At 38.8% G+C, this 18,046-nt stretch overlaps 1 protein-coding gene across 4 annotated transcripts in view; it reads left to right on the top strand.

Annotated features, from left to right (window-relative positions):
• Positions 1 to 14,621, top strand: part of IKZF1 (IKAROS family zinc finger 1) — a 68,169-nt gene extending 53,548 nt beyond the window's left edge. For 3 of the 4 annotated variants that reach the window (XM_041475988.1, XM_041475991.1, XM_041475989.1), the window contains 3 exons: positions 1,150 to 1,275; positions 5,784 to 5,918; positions 10,140 to 14,621. In XM_041475988.1, the coding sequence (XP_041331922.1) occupies positions 1,150 to 1,275; positions 5,784 to 5,918; positions 10,140 to 10,843 (965 nt within the window). In that variant the 3' untranslated portion in view covers positions 10,844 to 14,621. The remainder of the gene's footprint in view (positions 1 to 1,149; positions 1,276 to 5,783; positions 5,919 to 10,139) is intronic. The other variant, XM_041475990.1, reaches the window with a different exon arrangement.
• Positions 14,622 to 18,046: the final 3,425 nt, after the last annotated feature.

The following is an 18,046-nucleotide window of genomic DNA, read 5'->3' as shown; positions in this document are numbered from 1 at the left end:
AGACCTCCAATACACATTGCTGGAATTGACACTGGTAATGTTACTTGTGAAAGTTGGTTTTGGGTTCTGGGTGGCATATAGCAAGCTCTCAAAATTATATTCTTGTGCTCCAAAAAAAGTAGGTAAATTCTTCTCTAGCACATGTATTGAGTAATAAGATCCTTAGATTTCCAAAATAATTTCTGTTTGTCCTGTTTTTTCCTAGCCTGATTAAGGAAGGCACATATTTTAAATAGTATTTTCCTCCCACTCTCTCGTTGCTATTGATTTTCATGAATGCACAGTTTGAAACATAGTTTTCATGTATGCATATATATAAAATCTCACCTAGACACTCTTGGTAAACCCTGAATATTCCATAGTTAAATAGACAATGCCTAAATTATAGATAATGATTAGTTCCTGCAATTGGCAAATTGGTACCAATACATTATAAAATAAGTTGGATGTCTGAATCTGATTTTCACCTAAGAATCTGTAAATAAAATTCAGAAATTAAACTGTGTAACTATCTAAAATTGTGAAATCACATATAAAGTGATACAGTCTTATCATGTTAAGACAAAAAATTCAAGTCCAGAAGTACACAGAAAAGTATTGTTGGTGGAAAATTCCTAGAACTAGCTAGATCTAGATTGGTGTAATACAGAAAATAAATTGTCATGCCACTTATCTTGAATTTCCAGAAGCAGAAAACACACAAAATCTAAAATTGTCTTAAAAGAGTTGAACTGGTTCTGTTGACACCAGAACTGACCTTGAGCCAAGCAAGTCCCTACCTACACCACCAGTTCATCCACTGGCAGTCTCTGTGTGACTGGACACTAGAGAAACTTCTCCCAGACCTTTGAAGGTGTCTCACTTCCTAATCTGTGTAGATGCTGTTTTTGAAGATTTAATGTCACAGTCTTTATCTGACCTGAATCATCTAAAATCATTTTGCAGCACCCATAGAATTGGCCTGTTAATGTAAAGATGTACAATCAGTTTTCCATTAGTTTTTCACTTAGATTTTAAAATTTACAAAATCTCCCTTCACCACAGCATGGCTTTATTTTTGGGGTGGGCTTTTTATCTCTTGTCCTTACCATTGTTAATATGCTGTTGAATGCCTCATCTGAATCTCGTAATGAATTGTGTTTTCTCCAGTTGGCAAACCCCATAAGTGTGGATACTGTGGTCGCAGTTACAAGCAGCGCAGCTCTTTGGAAGAACATAAAGAACGCTGCCATAACTACCTTCAAACCATGAATCTCTCAAGCAGCATCTATCCAGGTAATAAAAGTGTCTATTTGGGGAATACTGCTGTCCTGTCATAAATGCAGAAAAAGGAGTGCAAAAGAATTAGTAGTACCATTTGTAGCAACTTTTGTTTTGGAGAGTCACACACATCCTCCACATGTATGATACAGCATCTGGATATATTCTTTATTTGATAAATATTTGACTGTTTTTTCACTTTTTTGGCTCCAATAAAATGCCAGAGTACAATTCAAACATGTAGCAAAACACTTGCAAGGCCTGGAAAGCATCAGTTTGTCATGTCAAGACAATATGGCTACATCACCTCACTGCCTTCTCTTGGAGGCCTATGTTGCAATACGCTTATGGATGTATTTTTAATAAATATTTAATTCCAGTGTTCTAGTTGGTGCTGCTGCAGAGTTTTCTGTACTGCACATCTCCTCCCCTTCCCAGGCACAGCTTAAAGGGCTTACTTGACTACTGGGACCAACTCATCTAACAAGGATGAGATATCTGGCTTTGATCTCACTCTGCCAAGCAAGAGGACATAAAGCCAGAGATATTTAATTTAGGCAGTTTGACTTGAGACAGTCCAGAATGGCTAATAATTTGTTGACAGCCTTCTTCCCAAGCTTCCCTTTGAAAGAAAACTGGAGGGAGGTAAGGACCTGTGTTGAGACTAGTGTAGTGTTAAATGTAAAGTCCATTTCTTGGAGAATATCAAAAAACTATACCCAGAAAGAGAGCAAGCAGATATTGGGGCTTGGATTATATTTTTTAACAAAAATCCAGAAGATCTGTAAGGTATTGATCACAGTAATTAGCCATACAAAGTCCTCTTGCATGTACAGTTTTAGATGGAGAAGATCCAGCTTCTATGGTGGAGTTTAAACCAGCCAGTAAGTTCCATTTCTGCATACCTTTTTAATCCTGTCATTATATGTTATTTAGTTTGTCAAATGACAAAAAATGGAATGTTCTCTCTGCCCTCTTTGCAATGATGCTTCATTTAATATTTTGTATCTGTACAGAACCTGAATATGTTTTTACATGCTATCAAATAATGTAAAGTATATGCACATAATGATAGCAGTGAATACAGCTGAGATGCTTCTGCGGGCAGCATGTTAGAGCAGTGCCCCTTCTAATTTTATTGAGGGGCTGCAGAATATATGAATAGAAAAATCTCAATGTAATAATACACAGTAAGAAGAAATACTTATTTCTCAAAGAGATGACAGAATTCAGAAGCAAATATTCTGGTTTGGGATTTCAGTCTTCAGTGTCTAGCATATGGATTTAAGTGCCTGCACACTGAATTTGAAAATCTGTGTGAATGAGTAGCTGAACTACTATGAAAGTCTTAGTAAGATGAAAGTGATGTCAGGAATCATAAACTTTAATAAGAAATAAAACATTTTTAAAGACTGACGCTTATTGATACCAAATCCTGAAAGGAGAGTTTGCACTAGCTTACAACTAAACATCTAATAACTCTGTGGGATGAAAACTTAAGGAATTAATTCATGCTTTGGAAGAATCACTTCTTCTTGTATATACATTTATATATATTTTATATATATATATATATATCTTCTTGTATATTCTTCTTGTATTCTTCTATATTCCATATTTGACATTATAGGACTGCTTTTGCAAATTAGAAAAAATTAAATTAACTAAAGGGTTTAAACCTCATATTCAGCCAAAGACTCCACCCTTAAAGAAATTTAGTCCTCAATTAAAAAATCAATTCTATACAGTTCTAAAAAAATTAAACTTTCCTGCATTTTTCCTAGTATTTTGCATGATGAAAATGTAGAAAAAACAGTTGAGAATGAGTGGATATCCTGTGACTTTTACTGTATTCTATGATATATCTGGAAAAGCAAGCAGCTATAATATCACTGTTCTTAAACTATTTCAAGGTGATGTGGATCTGTTAGAGCCATTATTCAGACCCCTTTTCCCCCCAGCCTCAAAAAAAATTCAAAAAATTTGAATAAAAATATCTGCTAGACCATCTGATTTGACATTCTGCCACAAGAAGATAGCTTTTTACAGCATTTTTAAAATACTTTTGGCAGCATGCATAGAAAAATTATCAGTAGAAAGAACCTAAACTTGTAGAAGATTTCCATCAGCTTGGAAACCTAAAAAATGCAATTGAGAAAGAACTTAAATAAGGGAAAGATAGAGTAAAAGGGAGTAAGAAGTGGAACAAGAGATTGTACCTACATTTTTAACTTTTGTTTTCTCTCTTTAAGAGAAGAAAATATAACACAAAATTGGAACCTGATTAATTTAATAGCAAAATTCTTGTTTTAGAGGATTATAATCTCACTGTCCACATGAAGTTCTTCTCTTAGAGATATTACTTGTAGTTTTGCATTTAAGTTGAGTGGAAGTGTCCTGAAGTCTTACCAGGCTTAAATAAAACAGTAGGAGAAGTAGTTTATGAAGTTTTTAAAGGGCCAATTACAATTCTTCAGTCACTGGGAATTTTTGTTTGAAAAGATAATTTTTTTTTTTTTTCACTTTACAGACACCAAATTATAGAGAAATAGCTATTCATTTGGTAGCAGATTTCAGAGAGTTTCAGTTCCAATGCTGGGGACTAGTACATGATTCAATTTGCCCTCTTTTTCAATAACAGTTTTAGAAGTTTGAAAGTTTGACTGTTAAATACATGACTCACCCTCTCTTGGACTGATTAGAAAAGAAATGCTTTTATATCTTAAACAGATATTTCTTGATCATTTCAACTTTTAACTAAATATTCAGTCTTTCATGTCCCTGTTGAATGTCTGCCTTAAAACATTCTCTGTAAGTCTCTTCCTGAGATGGTACCTGGAAGCCTTGGTCAGCACAAAATGCTGCTGTGTGCTTGTTCAGTGATGGCTATGTACCATAAACACCCTTTAGTTTCCTTCACCTTCATGACTAAATTCTTCTAATTTCCTGCATTGGTCACAATCCTAAGTGTCTTATGGGGCTGGAACACAATTCAGTGAAACTCCCTGTAACTGTTATTGGCACTGGCATTTTTCATTGTCACTATCATTGTCACTGCAGTATGTGCTGCTGCAGCAGGGACTGAGGAACCAGTTGTGTAACTGTTATTGGCACTGGCATTTTCATTGTCACTGTCACTGTCACTGCAGTATGTGCTGCTGCAGCAGGGACTGAGGAACCAGTTGTGTACTCCTCTGTTTGGTTGCAGGGCACTGTTGAATAGGAAACTTCACCTGTTCCTCGCAGTTATCCCTCAGAGCTGATTTCATATATTTCAGGAACAACAAATTTTTCACAATCATCCTTTTATGGCTGTGGTATATTCTCAGAATAATACTGGATTGCTACGATGTGTTCTCAGCTATTGACAAACACCCAGGTACCAGAGTAATGGGTCCTGTGAACCAGTAAATCCAGTGATAAGACAAATTCTCCGCAGGCACAGATGGAGAAATGTAGCAGAGTGGGGCACTTAATTGAAACAACTCAAAGAATCAAAGTATAAAAATCATCTTTTGCGTCTTCCTTTAATAGCAACCCAAAAGTTCAGGAAGAATGTCCATATCTTAGTAGCAAATAAAAGTAAAATTAACCCCTTTTTCTGCCTTGACAAACAAACCAAAAAGACTCCAAATCCCACAAACAAAAACCCTACAGCAAAACAGTTGTGTTGTGATCTCAGTCCATTCACCTTCCTCTTAGATGCTGGAGATCAGAAATACCTTTCCATACCTTTTTCACAATCATTGTTTTGACACTGCATTTTCATACATCCCTTTTGTTTCTGCAGGAAAGTACTGAAGTAGAATATACTGAAAGTGAAATAGTCTCCTTTTCCTAGAGCCTCACAGTTAAGCTCCTAATTCTACAGAGTCTCAGCAGAAGCAGGAGGTTGGGAAACAGGTTTGAGTATTGGAAATCAGTGTTCCACTGAAGGTGTAATTTTATCAATTAAAATTGTTGAAGTCTGAAATAGCATCAAGAAAGTATTGAAATATTTGCTACAGGATAAAAGGGGCTGGAGATAAGGGTTGGTGTAGATTACAAATATATCTTCTACTGCTGGAGTTGAGAAGTTCATCCATTTTTCCTGCTGAGGAAGCAATTATCATATGGGAGGTTTCTCTGGGAGAGGTGCAGAACAACATTGTGGGGGGTTTCAGTGGGAGAGTAGAAAGATGAACTGCTTTGTGTCCAGGATAAAGTTAGGACCTCATTTATTCACAGAAATGCAGAGTAGCTGTAGAACAAAGGGTGGAGTGATTATGTGACATACAGGCAGAAACCTTGCAGTTGCTATCTCATTTTTGTGTCCTAAATGAGGAAAACATGAGCATGTACAAAGATCAATCAGCGTGAGGGAATTTGTTACCGAGAGTCAGAATTGTCCTGTGTCTCATAGGCTGAGCTCCTTCATCCAGCTGCTTGGGAGCTAAAAGACATTGACTGGCAAATGATAACCTAAGACAACAGTTCCATTAAAATGGAACCTGCCTAACCCTTCTGATGTCATTTGATTTCAGTCATAAAAGACGAAAATAACCAGAGTGAAATGGCTGAAGACCTGTGCAAGATAGGGTCAGAAAGAGCCCTCGTGCTGGATAGACTAGCAAGTAACGTCGCCAAACGTAAGAGCTCTATGCCTCAGAAATTTGTTGGTAAGAGTTAAACGTTTGCTGTCTCCTAAAAATAAAATAAAACAAAGCCCCCTAAAAATCACAGCATTTATACTTTTGCTTTATAATTTTACTTGTTTTGCTAGATTAACAATATGTATCTCTATAGAAGCAGATGTGTTGGAGGAAAAATATAACTAAACATCTCCAGCATAAATTTCTGCGTGTTTAATTTTTCACATTTGGAGATCAATTTTAAGCCTATTTCCTGCCTTTTTAAAAGTTTAAATGACCAGATCATTACAAAATCTGAACAAGTTCTTGAAGTTGCCTTTAGAACCTGAAGATAGGAATAGAAGTTTCCTGTTGGGATAGCATTTGACCACACTTTCAGAGTTATTTTATTGAAATCTTGAATGACATTCAGATCTGGGTATATTGGTGTTTCTGAAAGCATTTGTGAATAGTTGAATGTAGACTGGGTAATATTCTCCACCCTTTGATAAACTCTGTTTATTTTTACAGCCCAAACTGATGTGTCTGAAAACAGTACCTAAATGAAATGTAAACTTTGCATACATTCTATGAAAGATGCAAAAACTTCATGCTCATTTGCAGATAGCAGTTCTTGTCTTCACAATGAAAAATTTGACATTAAGCCTGTAAAAATAAAGGCTACACATACTGTTCTGTTTAGTAGGCCTGTGCTAACTAGGGATTACAGCAGTTTTGTGAGATCCACATACAATATTTTGTCAGATATGTAAGGTTATTCTTCAATAAATTAAAGCATGGGAGATCAGAGGACAGCCTATACTTGTATCTGGTTAGGTTCTTTTTTAATTCTCTGTACATTTAAAAAAATGTTACTCTGTAGGAAACAAACAGATTAAAGTATCTGAAACAAAATGCACATTAAAAGGGCCTTCAGTCAAAAGTCAAGGAAAAAAAAAAGGCCAATTTGTGGGACAGAAAATGCAAATATACTTTCTTCAACAAGGACACAGGGGTGAAAGGAAAATTAGTATTTCCTAGACAAGGAAAGGGGAGTTTCAGCTATGTCAGAAGGTGCAACAAAAGGTTTTAAATTAAATTCCAAGGCTTTTTTCAAGTCCAAATACAAAAATTCTAGGAGGTAGTCAAGGTAAAGAAATGCTTATGCTTATAAAAGGGCAAAAGTTGTAGTAGAGATAGATACCAAAAATATATCAACTATAATATATATGTAAGGCCAACCAGACTACTTTAGACACTCTAGTAACTGTTTGCATTAGGTATGATACTAATTCTATGAAAGCTCCAGGAAGATTTAAAGTGCTTAAATTTAAAAGGTACTAGCAAATATACTATATGTAATGTATCCTTGGATATGGACTGGCTATTTCATTATCTTTTTCCTCTGTTCACCCTGAAAAACAGCAAAGACAGCCAGTTTAACTATGAGTTTTAGGAGGGCAGAGTTTCCTGTCAGTTTTTCAGGGTGCAGTGTAGGAAGACAACCTACTGACAGCAGATATTTATGGAAATTTGCTAGGCTTCAAAAGGAAAGTTTGCTAGGCTTCAAAGTTTTCTAATAAGAAATGCTCCCAAATCCTTTCCTTTACAATCCTCATCAGCTGTTTCATACAGTAGAAAAATTCCTGATTAACACAAGGTTGGGCTGGCTGCTGAGGAGAACTTTTGGGTACTAAAACAAGTTTATTGCTCTTGTAGACTATCATGTCCTAATACCTGTGCTGAATTCAGGGGAGAAGGAGAAAATGGCATCCTCACATATGGGAAGGAGTGTCTTCTGCTTCACTAGTTTTTCTCAAGACTATATTAATTACCTTTCAAAAATTAGATTGTTCAACAAATCCAGCCAGTTACCTGTAAAACTTTCTCTGTATTCCAAACTGAAATAGTTTCCAAACCCTAAAGAACTGGGCACCCAAACCAGAGAGTGAGAACTCCATGAAGAGTTGATATATGGTTATAATGTTTAAAAGAACAGGCAGCCAAGAGAGGGATTAAAAAATACTAAGAGAAAAGGTGCTCACATGCAGTGAGTGCATTTTTACTGTTAAAGTACCTGCTTCAGAATCCTGAGCAGTGCAAACCTTAAAGTGCATCAAGCCATTAGCAGTTTAATTTACTTATGCTCTAATAACCACAGAAATGAGCTATTATTTTTAATGAGTGCAAGTACCACTGCATTGCCTAGGTATAGAAATAGGTGCCTGCCTACCCTAACTTTGTTTGTGTTTCAGACACTTTGCTTGGAAACAAATTTTTCTTATGAACACTTGATTCTCTCAGCACAACTACCAACTAGTTATGCTGCATAAAGCAAATACTACCCAATAAACAGATATTAAAATCTTGCTTTCTGGATGCCCAAAATTTTGGTTATAATGAAGACCAGTCCCATTTTTCAGTGCTGTGCAGTGCCCATGGAATATGAATGATTTTGGCTTCATTTTTTCCTCCTTGAATATAGTGTATACGTTCATGTTAGGAGAGTTTTTCTGTACTTAATTCGAGAGCCTTTTACAATGCCTATTTTGAATCTTAGGCAACTCTGCCTCAAAAGTATAGCATTATAGAGGATAAATCTGGAATAAAAAAAAAATGCAGCCCAAATTGGCAGAATGATTGGGAAAGAAAATAAGAGGAACTGGAAGCTTGTGTAGCATAGCAGCTAAAAGGTGTCTGTACCCTACATCCCCTATAGGAACTTATGCAATGCTCAGGGTATTTCTTTTTCTGCTTGCAGAGCATGGAACTGGTAAGAAACCATATCTTGTGGGAAATGTAGCCCACAGGACTTCCTACACTTTAGCCCCCATCATTGCAAAAGTGTCATGCTAGAAGGTTTTTGGTCTCTTCACTGACTTTGAATGGTCAATCTGAGTAGAAACTGGGTGGAAAATTGTTGATAAATTAATGTGCATATCTTGTGGTAAAATTTCCATGCTTCTGTTAGCATTTCTTTTGAGAAATTAGGACTTTCCAAGACTTACCAGTAAATTTCGTGTTGATCAGGAAATGGTGACAGCACTTCACAGAGATGTTTGTGGCTTTTAGTGTTTCCCAAGATCTGAAGAGGTAGAAAATCCATCCAGACTATCAACAATATATTATTGGTAGACCATAGGAGCTTGTGAAAATCTTTTACCTCTTTACATTTGCATGAATTTATTAAAGGCCTGGTAATAACTTTGAATGGTTTACTCTGTTAGAGAAGACTGCTTGAGTTCATAAAATCAGTATCGGTGTGTTTAAATAGTTTTTTCCACTCCTAACTTTTTCCTTCTGTGTTTTGCTATCTGTTCAGTTATTTGGGGGAAATTGTAGTGAACCTCAGCATTTAATACTGGGGTATCCAACTAAATATACATTAGTGCAGTCTGATTAAAAAAAATTATATAGATAGATAGATAGATAGATAGATAGATATAGATTTACCCCTCCCTTTAGGCATCCCATCAGAATCAAAGTTACCAGTAATAAGTACTCTTGCTTAGATAGGGCTTTCTACCTTGTATGAAGAATATGCTCCAACTACAAATGCACTTAAATTTTTTCCATGATTCTTGGTTTCTCCTGTATACAACAACTTTTTGACACAAAATATTTAGGAACATGGGTAGCTTCTGGTAATGTGTTTAACATGGCTTATGGTAGGTGTGTGGGGATGGTGGCAATACGAAAAATAAAGTTTTTATTGATTTTTCTCCAGAATGGCATATGTGTGATCACATTATGGATATGGGTTATTTCTAGGAAACTGAAGGTCTGAAACTAAACCATACAATTTCCAGTCTGAGAATGTAATACTCTAGGTAAAAATATTGATAATGTGCTTCATGCTCTGAAGCATCAGGCCAAGCTTGCTGTGGCTGTGCAGGCACAGTGGCTTCAGCAAGCACAAAGGCAGTGAGCGCATCTGCTCACTGTAAGAGGCAGTGAGAAAGGAGAAAGACATGACAAAGCACTAGATCTGTAGCTCCCATGATAATGGTCTGTAGTTCTGTATAATTATTTCCAGAGTTTCTTTCATGCATTTGCTTTTCCAAAACCCTCAAATTATTTTGCATGCTGAAAAAGACCACCAACCCACCACTTTTCTGAGCAGCTGTATTAGAGAACCGTGAATACCTTAGGTGGATTTCAGAGGTGGATTCGGTCAACTCCCTCTTCCCTGTTTTATTAATCCATGATGTTCATTTCCTTAATCATGTAGAAATCAGCCCTCTAACTCCTCACTGTTTTCCACTGCAGGTGACAAATGCTTGCCTGATCTTCCATATGATGCCAGCATCAACTACGAGAAGGAGAACGAGCTCATGCAGACGCACGTGATCGACCAGGCCATCAACAATGCCATCAGCTACCTGGGAGCAGAGTCCCTGCGTCCCCTCGTCCAGACACCGCCGGGGGGCTCTGAGGGAGTGCCCGTCATCAGCCCCATGTATCAGCTCCACAAACCTCTCGGGGACAATCAGATTCGCTCCAACCTCCCTCAGGACAGCGCAGTGGAAAACTTGTTGCTGCTTTCCAAGGCCAAGTCTGTCTCCTCGGAACGAGATGTCTCTCCCAGCAACAGCTGCCAAGACTCAACAGATACAGAGAGCAATAATGAGGAGCGCAGTGGTTTGATCTACCTGACAAACCACATAGGTGCCCATGCAAGAAATGGCATCTCTATAAAAGAAGAAAACAGGCAATACGATGTCTTGAGAGCAGGTACTGACAATTCCCAGGATGCTTTCAAAGTGATCAGCAGCAATGGGGAGCAAGTAAGGGTTTACAAGTGTGAACACTGTCGAGTCCTTTTCTTGGATCATGTGATGTATACAATCCATATGGGCTGCCACGGGTTCCGCGATCCTTTTGAATGCAACATGTGTGGCTACCACAGCCAGGACAGGTACGAATTCTCTTCCCACATAACTCGAGGGGAGCACCGTTTCCACATGGGTTAAAACACTGGCACAGATCAAGCCTCAACAGCTGTGTTACTGGAGCTGCACGAGCCATGACAGCAACAAAGGAAAAGTCAGTTGGACAGTAAAAGTCACAAGAGACTCATAAGTTCAGCAATGTTCTCCCACAAGAACAGGGATTTCATTTTGGTAGCATGCATTGCAACTCAGTTTTCTAAAATGAGTTTTTACTGAAAATGTTTGATCACCAAAAACATTTAGTAATGTAAGTAGGAGTTTTTGTAGACACATAGCTGAAAGACCTTCCCTGAACTGATGCTTCTTGCAAGCCCCCCTTGCCAGAACTTTAAGCATGCGCAGGGTGCCCCACATGACGAAGACACAACAGGCAGCAGTGACCAGGCTTTCTCTCTTAGCACCCTGAGCATAGGGCTCTTCTACCAGATGTGTGGTTTTTTTGGATTTCCGGTATTATTTGACTATTTTGAGAAGATTGAACTCAACTAAAGATGAAGGGACCCATCTCAGATGATTTCACGGACAGCTGGGGTGGGATGGGACCCCCCACAGCCAGAAGGTTCTGAGCTGCTTTGGTGGTAAGAAGAACATTTCCACCTGCAAGGGTGCTACTGGTATTGACAGCACAACATGCCCTGTTTGTGTCACTAGGCTGGTGGGTAGGAATGCAAAAGATAGAAGAAACACCCTCGTAATATACTCTGTGAAGTATGAATTGCATTTAATGTATAGAAAAAGGGTATTGTTGGCTCTTCTTTGAATAAATATTTTCTCTTCCTATCCAATAAATCCCCACTTTTTCTCAAGCAGCCCCTCCTTACTCTGCATACAAAAGTTACAATGTATTTAATGTTTCTTTCTCTTTAAAGTTTTAGTTATTTAGAAGAGTTGATGTACAGTCGAGAAAGTAGATAGGTATATGTGTGGGGAGTCTCCTTAAGCACATTTTTCATCTTTTTAAACTGTCTGGAAAAATATCCAAATGTTCCTCTCTTAGATATAAAAAAAAAATCCCATTTTGCTGTCACAGAAGGTGTCCTCTTGTAAATTTTGTGGCTCTACTCATAAGTGTTGCACTTGATTATTTTTAAAGCACTGAGATAAATTAAACCAGCCAGTCAAAATTTGCAGCCATCTTCTTTTTTCCTGGCATTTGCCATTTAATGAGGGACTACGACCCACAAATGTGTGGTGACCCTTTACTTCCTATCCAACCAGTCATTTCACTAAGTGCTTTGAGTTACTTTTACTTCAGTGGAACTAATCTTAATATATAAATATGTTGGGTTTTGCAGAATGGAGACCAGAGGCTGCAGCACTTTTCAGAGTGCAGAAAAGTCCACCAAAATCTTTCTCCATGGTGGGTTCTGCTGCAGGTACTGTAGCTTCAGTTAGAATCAAAACTTCTATGACAAATAGATTTTAACTCCATACACATCTGATAAAAAACCTCTCTTTTTTTAAAGCTTCTACTTAGCTTCCTCTTCCAAATATTTTATTTCTCTCCCTGAACACCCTCATGCTTTAAGACTGGGCAAAAATAAATGTTTTGCAGCTGCATAAAAATCTGTCACTGGTGCTGCAATATTTCCAGGGAAACATTCATAAAAATAACCCATCTTACTATCTTAATGTAGAAAATACTTCCACTCTTTCTAAGGAATGGGTATTTTACAGTAAACACAGTCAAATACCCAACAAGACTAGCAGTCTTGTAATACATTTACAGATTTTCCATTCACAAATGCATGCAAGCACACATATTTACATATATACTACACACATAAAACAGATTCAATGGGACCGTGAACGTCTTATACCCAGGCCAATGTGGCCTGATACTACATTTGCAGCTATATTTGATAAACATTTCCTATATACACATGCTATTACAAGCATGCCAAGTTCCTTCTTCTGCTTTCACTTTGGCAGGTGTAGGTCAGGAGCAACAACACTGAGGCTGAGGAAGGACACCGATGAAAAAATGAATCACAAATGTGTGCTTACACAACCTCAAGCTTTAGCTGTTCATGCCAGCTGTGAGGCCCTTGCTCCACTGGACACGTGGGCATGGCAGTGTTTTTACACTGAACATGCAGGAGAGCCTCACAATGTGGTGGCTTTGTCACCAGAGGTGAATGCTATGTAGGAATGCCCACAGATCGGTGCATACATCCACAGCAGGGAAAACATATTACGAGTACATGTTATCCCCCAAAATGAGCAGCATGAACTACAGACCCAAAGATGATCATCTCCCTTCCCCACATTAGGACTCGGTTGCCTTAAGGGGCTTTATTGATGCCCTCTACTCCTGCTTTATAACTCAGCTGAGAGGTTATTGCTTGTTACCTTCCAGCCCAAGAGGCTGCACGAGGGGGGCACAAGGAATCCCTGGCCACTTTCATGCCCCAGCCATGGTCTTGTCATCAATGCCTGCTACACATTCAGCTTCAGTTCACCTGGCAATAAGGTGTTAACAAATATTTTTCACAGGAATGATCTGAAGAGGACTTTCCAGGGGTTAACTTACATGGATGAATTTCCTTTACTTTTTACCTTCTTTAAGTACAGTTGGAATAGGTACATTTTTCATAGCTGGCAGGGTTACATTCAGCTGTTCTTAACCTTCTCCAATTTTGATTGATGCCAAACGAGAGGGGACAAAGTAATTTCTGAGCCCTGCTGCAATGTCCTGTGTGAGATCAGACAATGGCTATACAGAAATCTTTTGCTTTTATTGCTCTTAGACCTCTTTCCTGTTCTTCTTAGGTTTAGGTCACTATATACCCCATGTCATAAGTTTTTCCATCCTTCATTTTAAGACTCCCCCAGCTATACAGGGGAGGGGGACAGCAGCTCACTCAGGTGGTTTTGTTTCTTTGCTTTTACCAAAAAACCAACACAAGTAAAGCCACGTGCACGAACCGTGTAAACAAGCACAGCTCCAGCAGAGTTCGAGTGTGCCTCAAACACAGCTTTGAGAGGTGATTTCTGATTCCTGGGTAGGTTTGCTACCTTCACCACATCTCTGTGCACACATGCACCTGTCCAAGTCCCTGTGTCTCTCCTCCTGTCCACGTGCACATGCCCTCTCTGTGGCTTTGTGTATCATTAATATTTTATATACATTTGTATGTGTATATATATCTAAAATGGTTGGTATGACATGATGATGCACTGTTATTCACAGTGGGTTTGTTTCCTGGCTCTGGAGTTTTCTTATTTATATTATAACAAAATATGTTGATGTTGTATAATAAACAGTACAGTAGTATAAGTATATTAAGACACAGTGTATCAGGGCACAGTCTAAAGGCAGAGCAAATGGCATTCTCTGTTCACTAAAGGGCTTTTTTAGTTTTGCTTTTTTTTCCAGTGTTTTTCTCTTTTGCACAAAATCATCTTCAATTTGTTTAGGAACAAGTGGTTCAGTGATTTTATTTATGAACATATGCAAGGATGGCATGAAGATAGGATGTTGTGTCTGTGTACATTGAAACAAACTGTGCCCTCAGAAAAGTTTAGTGTAATCTTCTTTTTTCTCTTTTTTTGCTATGGTGCAATACCCTGATATGGCTTTGTTGACCTTTAAAAGGAGTAAATATGTGAGTGGTTTTAAGTTTATATCTGTTTTAAAAAAGTAAAAAATAATTGCTTCCCGTTCCTTCCCCAGGCACTGCCTTTTCTAATGGAAAAAGTTGTATTTACACTTTTTTTTTTTTTTTTTTTTGCTGTGGTTTTATATTGTAACTTCATTTTCTTGGAGACTATTGTATTTAAAAAAAAAAAAAAAGCAATTTCATAAAAATTGAAAATATTATTAAATTATGTCTGCAAACTGAGATGTATCTTTTGAGACAAGAGAACAAGATAAAAACGCCAAGCCCCAGAATATTTTTGTCATTCTCCTCGTGGGTGAAGGAGGCACTGGGCACAGCCGGAGGCTCTGTGTCTGTGGGTGTTCACTGTGTGGGAGGGGACACAAAGTAAGGTGAGGTGCAGTTAGACAGCACCCCGTGGGGAGTCCATCCATGCTCTCCCTGCACCATGGAGAGTCCATCCATGTTTTCCCTGCACCATGGGGAGTCCATCCATGCTGGCCTCACAATCCCAGCTCCGTGGCCAAAAAAAGCCAGGCTGTGTCACGACCCTGCCTTCACCTCCTATGTCAGGCAGCCTTGCTCAGCCAGCTCCAGTGAAGATCAGGTCCTGAACTGGCCACCTGCTATCCAGAGTGTCCCTGCCCATCCCAATCTCCCACGTCCTGCAAGCAGCCGACCATTGAGAAGTGCTTCCCCTCCAGCCCTCTCCTCGCACCCTTCCCTCCCACCAGCCAGATGTGGAGTCATTACAGAACACAATTACTTCTGCATGTAGAGTCATGGTAATTCAAAATAAAACACAGAGAAATTATTTCTACTATTCGCCATAACAAAGGTGATTTCTCTGCGGGTGTCCCTGTTTCCTTCAGATTCCAGCACAGTAAATTTCACATCACATATTTAATGCAAACAAGAATCAATGTTTTTCTCAGAAAAGGCACCATTTATAAAGTTTAGAAATACTTCCATTTGTTAAACTGTATTATTATGAACAAAATGAGATTTTTTAAAAAAGAAAAACAACCCCAAAACAAACCCTTATGGTATTGCAATAATTCTTTTACAGGTTCCTAAAATCTAAATTTTCCTTAAGTTCCTTAAGTTTTTGTAGTATAGTTTCCTCATAAACTATGACTACGTAATATATGAAGGAGCTAAGATCCTAGTTTCTTTGTTCCCCATCATAGCTGGTTCTCAGTAAATGAAACTACAGATTTCTGTTTCAGCTGGTGACTTTTCTCCAAAACAAATATGTTCTGTTTAATAATAATAATAACAACAAACACAAAAATAGACCAAATGTACTATTCTCAAACATTGTTATTAAATCCTTTAGCTAGAGAAATCCACAGATTTAAATGCAAGTTTGTGTACTTAAAAATCTGTTCTGGGTCTCTTATCTATTATGTTTCAAAGACTTCCTTCAAATCAACACATTTTTGTTTTTTCCTACTCCAAAAGATTGATTAAATTACATCAGAAACTGTGGCAGGTGCCACGATACAAATTGTTACACAGACAAAACCTACAGCTACCAGGGGCAAGTATTTTCAGCCTCAAGTGCTCAGACCAGCTTCCCAATCCATACATAGATATCAAACACCAAAACAGCATTAACCTGTCCTCAACAAAGTGTTTTTGAAATCAAGAAATACACGAAAAGACACACAAATATTTTAGAGATACCAAAATGAGAACTCAGAGCCAGACCTGGAGCACATGGATCTGATAATGTAACAATTTCCTGGCTTTTTAATACTCTGTATGTGTGTGAGAATCACTCAACATCGTACTTGGGGGAAAGGAGTTAGAAATGCTCCTGACTTTGTCAATACACTGAGGGTATTGCACTGCTTTTACCAGCTTGTGAGATGGTTGAAAAGAAAGGAAAAGCTTTCACTGAAAGCTTCATGTTTCAGCAGCAGCACCAGCAATTTGAAAACTGAAAATATGGCAACTGGAAAAGCAAAATATTTGATTTCTGAACAAACTCTTCATGCCTGTCTTGTGGGTCAGATCTCCAGGGCATCCTTCCCTGCTATGGGCCAGCCAGGCCCCGTCCACTAGCACAAAACACAGAAAGCTGCTTGTCTGGAAGGAAAATTGTACATGAGAACAAATTCTGGTCAAGATGCATCATGAAAGGCAAAAATTCCTCAGACTTGGCCTGTGGAAGGCAACAGAAGTCTTAATCTTAACAGGACATCCATTACCCCAGTTTCTAAATTTTAATGCTTCTTTATTTTGGCCACACAGACTTTGACTTCTTGGAGCTGCTGAAGTGAAGTCACTGGCAGCAGCAGCAGACAAGAAGCATTTCTGAAATCCTGCTGTAATGGCCAGTAGATGGGCATGCAGAAAACAGGAAGGACAAAAATTTGCAAAGTTTCGCTGAAAGTGGGATAGCTGGAAGTGAGAAATCCAAAGCCAGGCTTCAGACAGCAGGAGTTAATCGCATTTAAGCAAAACAAGGCTGCACAAGCATGACTGAAACCCCGCTCTTGCCAAATGAACAGATCCCTGTTAACTGCAGTGAGATTTCTGCTGCATTTACTGTTACAATTTTTTTTTTCCTTTTCATCTAGAGAAAGGTCTCACTGCTTTAAAGCTATCCCATGACATGGAACAGTTCCTGGTTTTATCTGTCGTGACCACACGTATGAAACATGTGAATGATAGAGGGCAGCTGCTGCTGCTCCTGCCGCTGGTGGTGGCGGCTGCAAATCACACAAACCAACGCCTTCCTGTCCCTTGGGAGAGAAGTGAAGGTTCTGGTTTATGAGCAGTTAGAGAATAAAAAAAGAAAAAAAAATAGAAAAAAAATCTACACCTTGCAGCAGACAGTGAGCCAGGGGCTGGTGGGGGTGAGGAAGTTAATCAGCCCCAGGCAGGCTGTTCGGGATGAGGCCAAACAGATGGCTCGTCTCCGAAACGGCAAAACGGGAAGCAGATGTGGCCACCGCTTCTCCCCATGCATAACTGGGAACCAGCCGGTTGGTGAGGAACTTTGCATAACAAGGATAATTTGGTATCAAAACTGTCCCTAGAAGTGATCTGAATGGATCTGGGCACAGTTGACAGTTTTCACTTCTTGTTTCCCACTCTAGGTTCAACCAGATTAAATCTTAACTGTGACCTGACTGCTTGCCTGGGGTTGCTCTCAGCTCTCTTCTAGGGAAACCTCTGGTGGGAGTCCTCAGGTCTCCACTGAAGCTTTCAGGGCTCAAACCCTGTTCTCTGTTCTGTCAGTTGACATTTTAGTGGCCAATTTCACCATGCTCTGATTTTTCAATCTGAAGTCCATAAACTTTTCAGCAAGCAGCAGAACTGACCTTGAATTCATCTCCTTTATTTGCATGCCCCAAAACTCATAGAGCTTGGATACAGGAATGCCATGAGCCTGGGCTAACATCCCCTGTAATCTCCTTTCCACTAGGAACAAAGCCAAGGGCCCCAGAGGAGCCTGGCATCCCCTCCTGGGGAGAGATCATCTGCCTGAAGGAGCAGGGATAGGAGCAAAAAAGACTTACCAACACATCAGAGCATTTGCACCTGCCAGCCCTGCATGCACTTTACAAAATAACTGGGAAAATAACCTGAGTATTGAGGGAGCAGTTTA

This window comes from Pyrgilauda ruficollis, unplaced genomic scaffold, assembly GCF_017590135.1.
Source record: "Pyrgilauda ruficollis isolate IOZ18807 unplaced genomic scaffold, ASM1759013v1 scaffold37, whole genome shotgun sequence".
NCBI classification, from domain to species: Eukaryota; Metazoa; Chordata; class Aves; order Passeriformes; family Passeridae; genus Pyrgilauda; species Pyrgilauda ruficollis.
The sequence above is the reverse complement of the archived record's forward strand: the minus strand, read 5'-3'. Positions and strand labels throughout refer to the sequence as shown.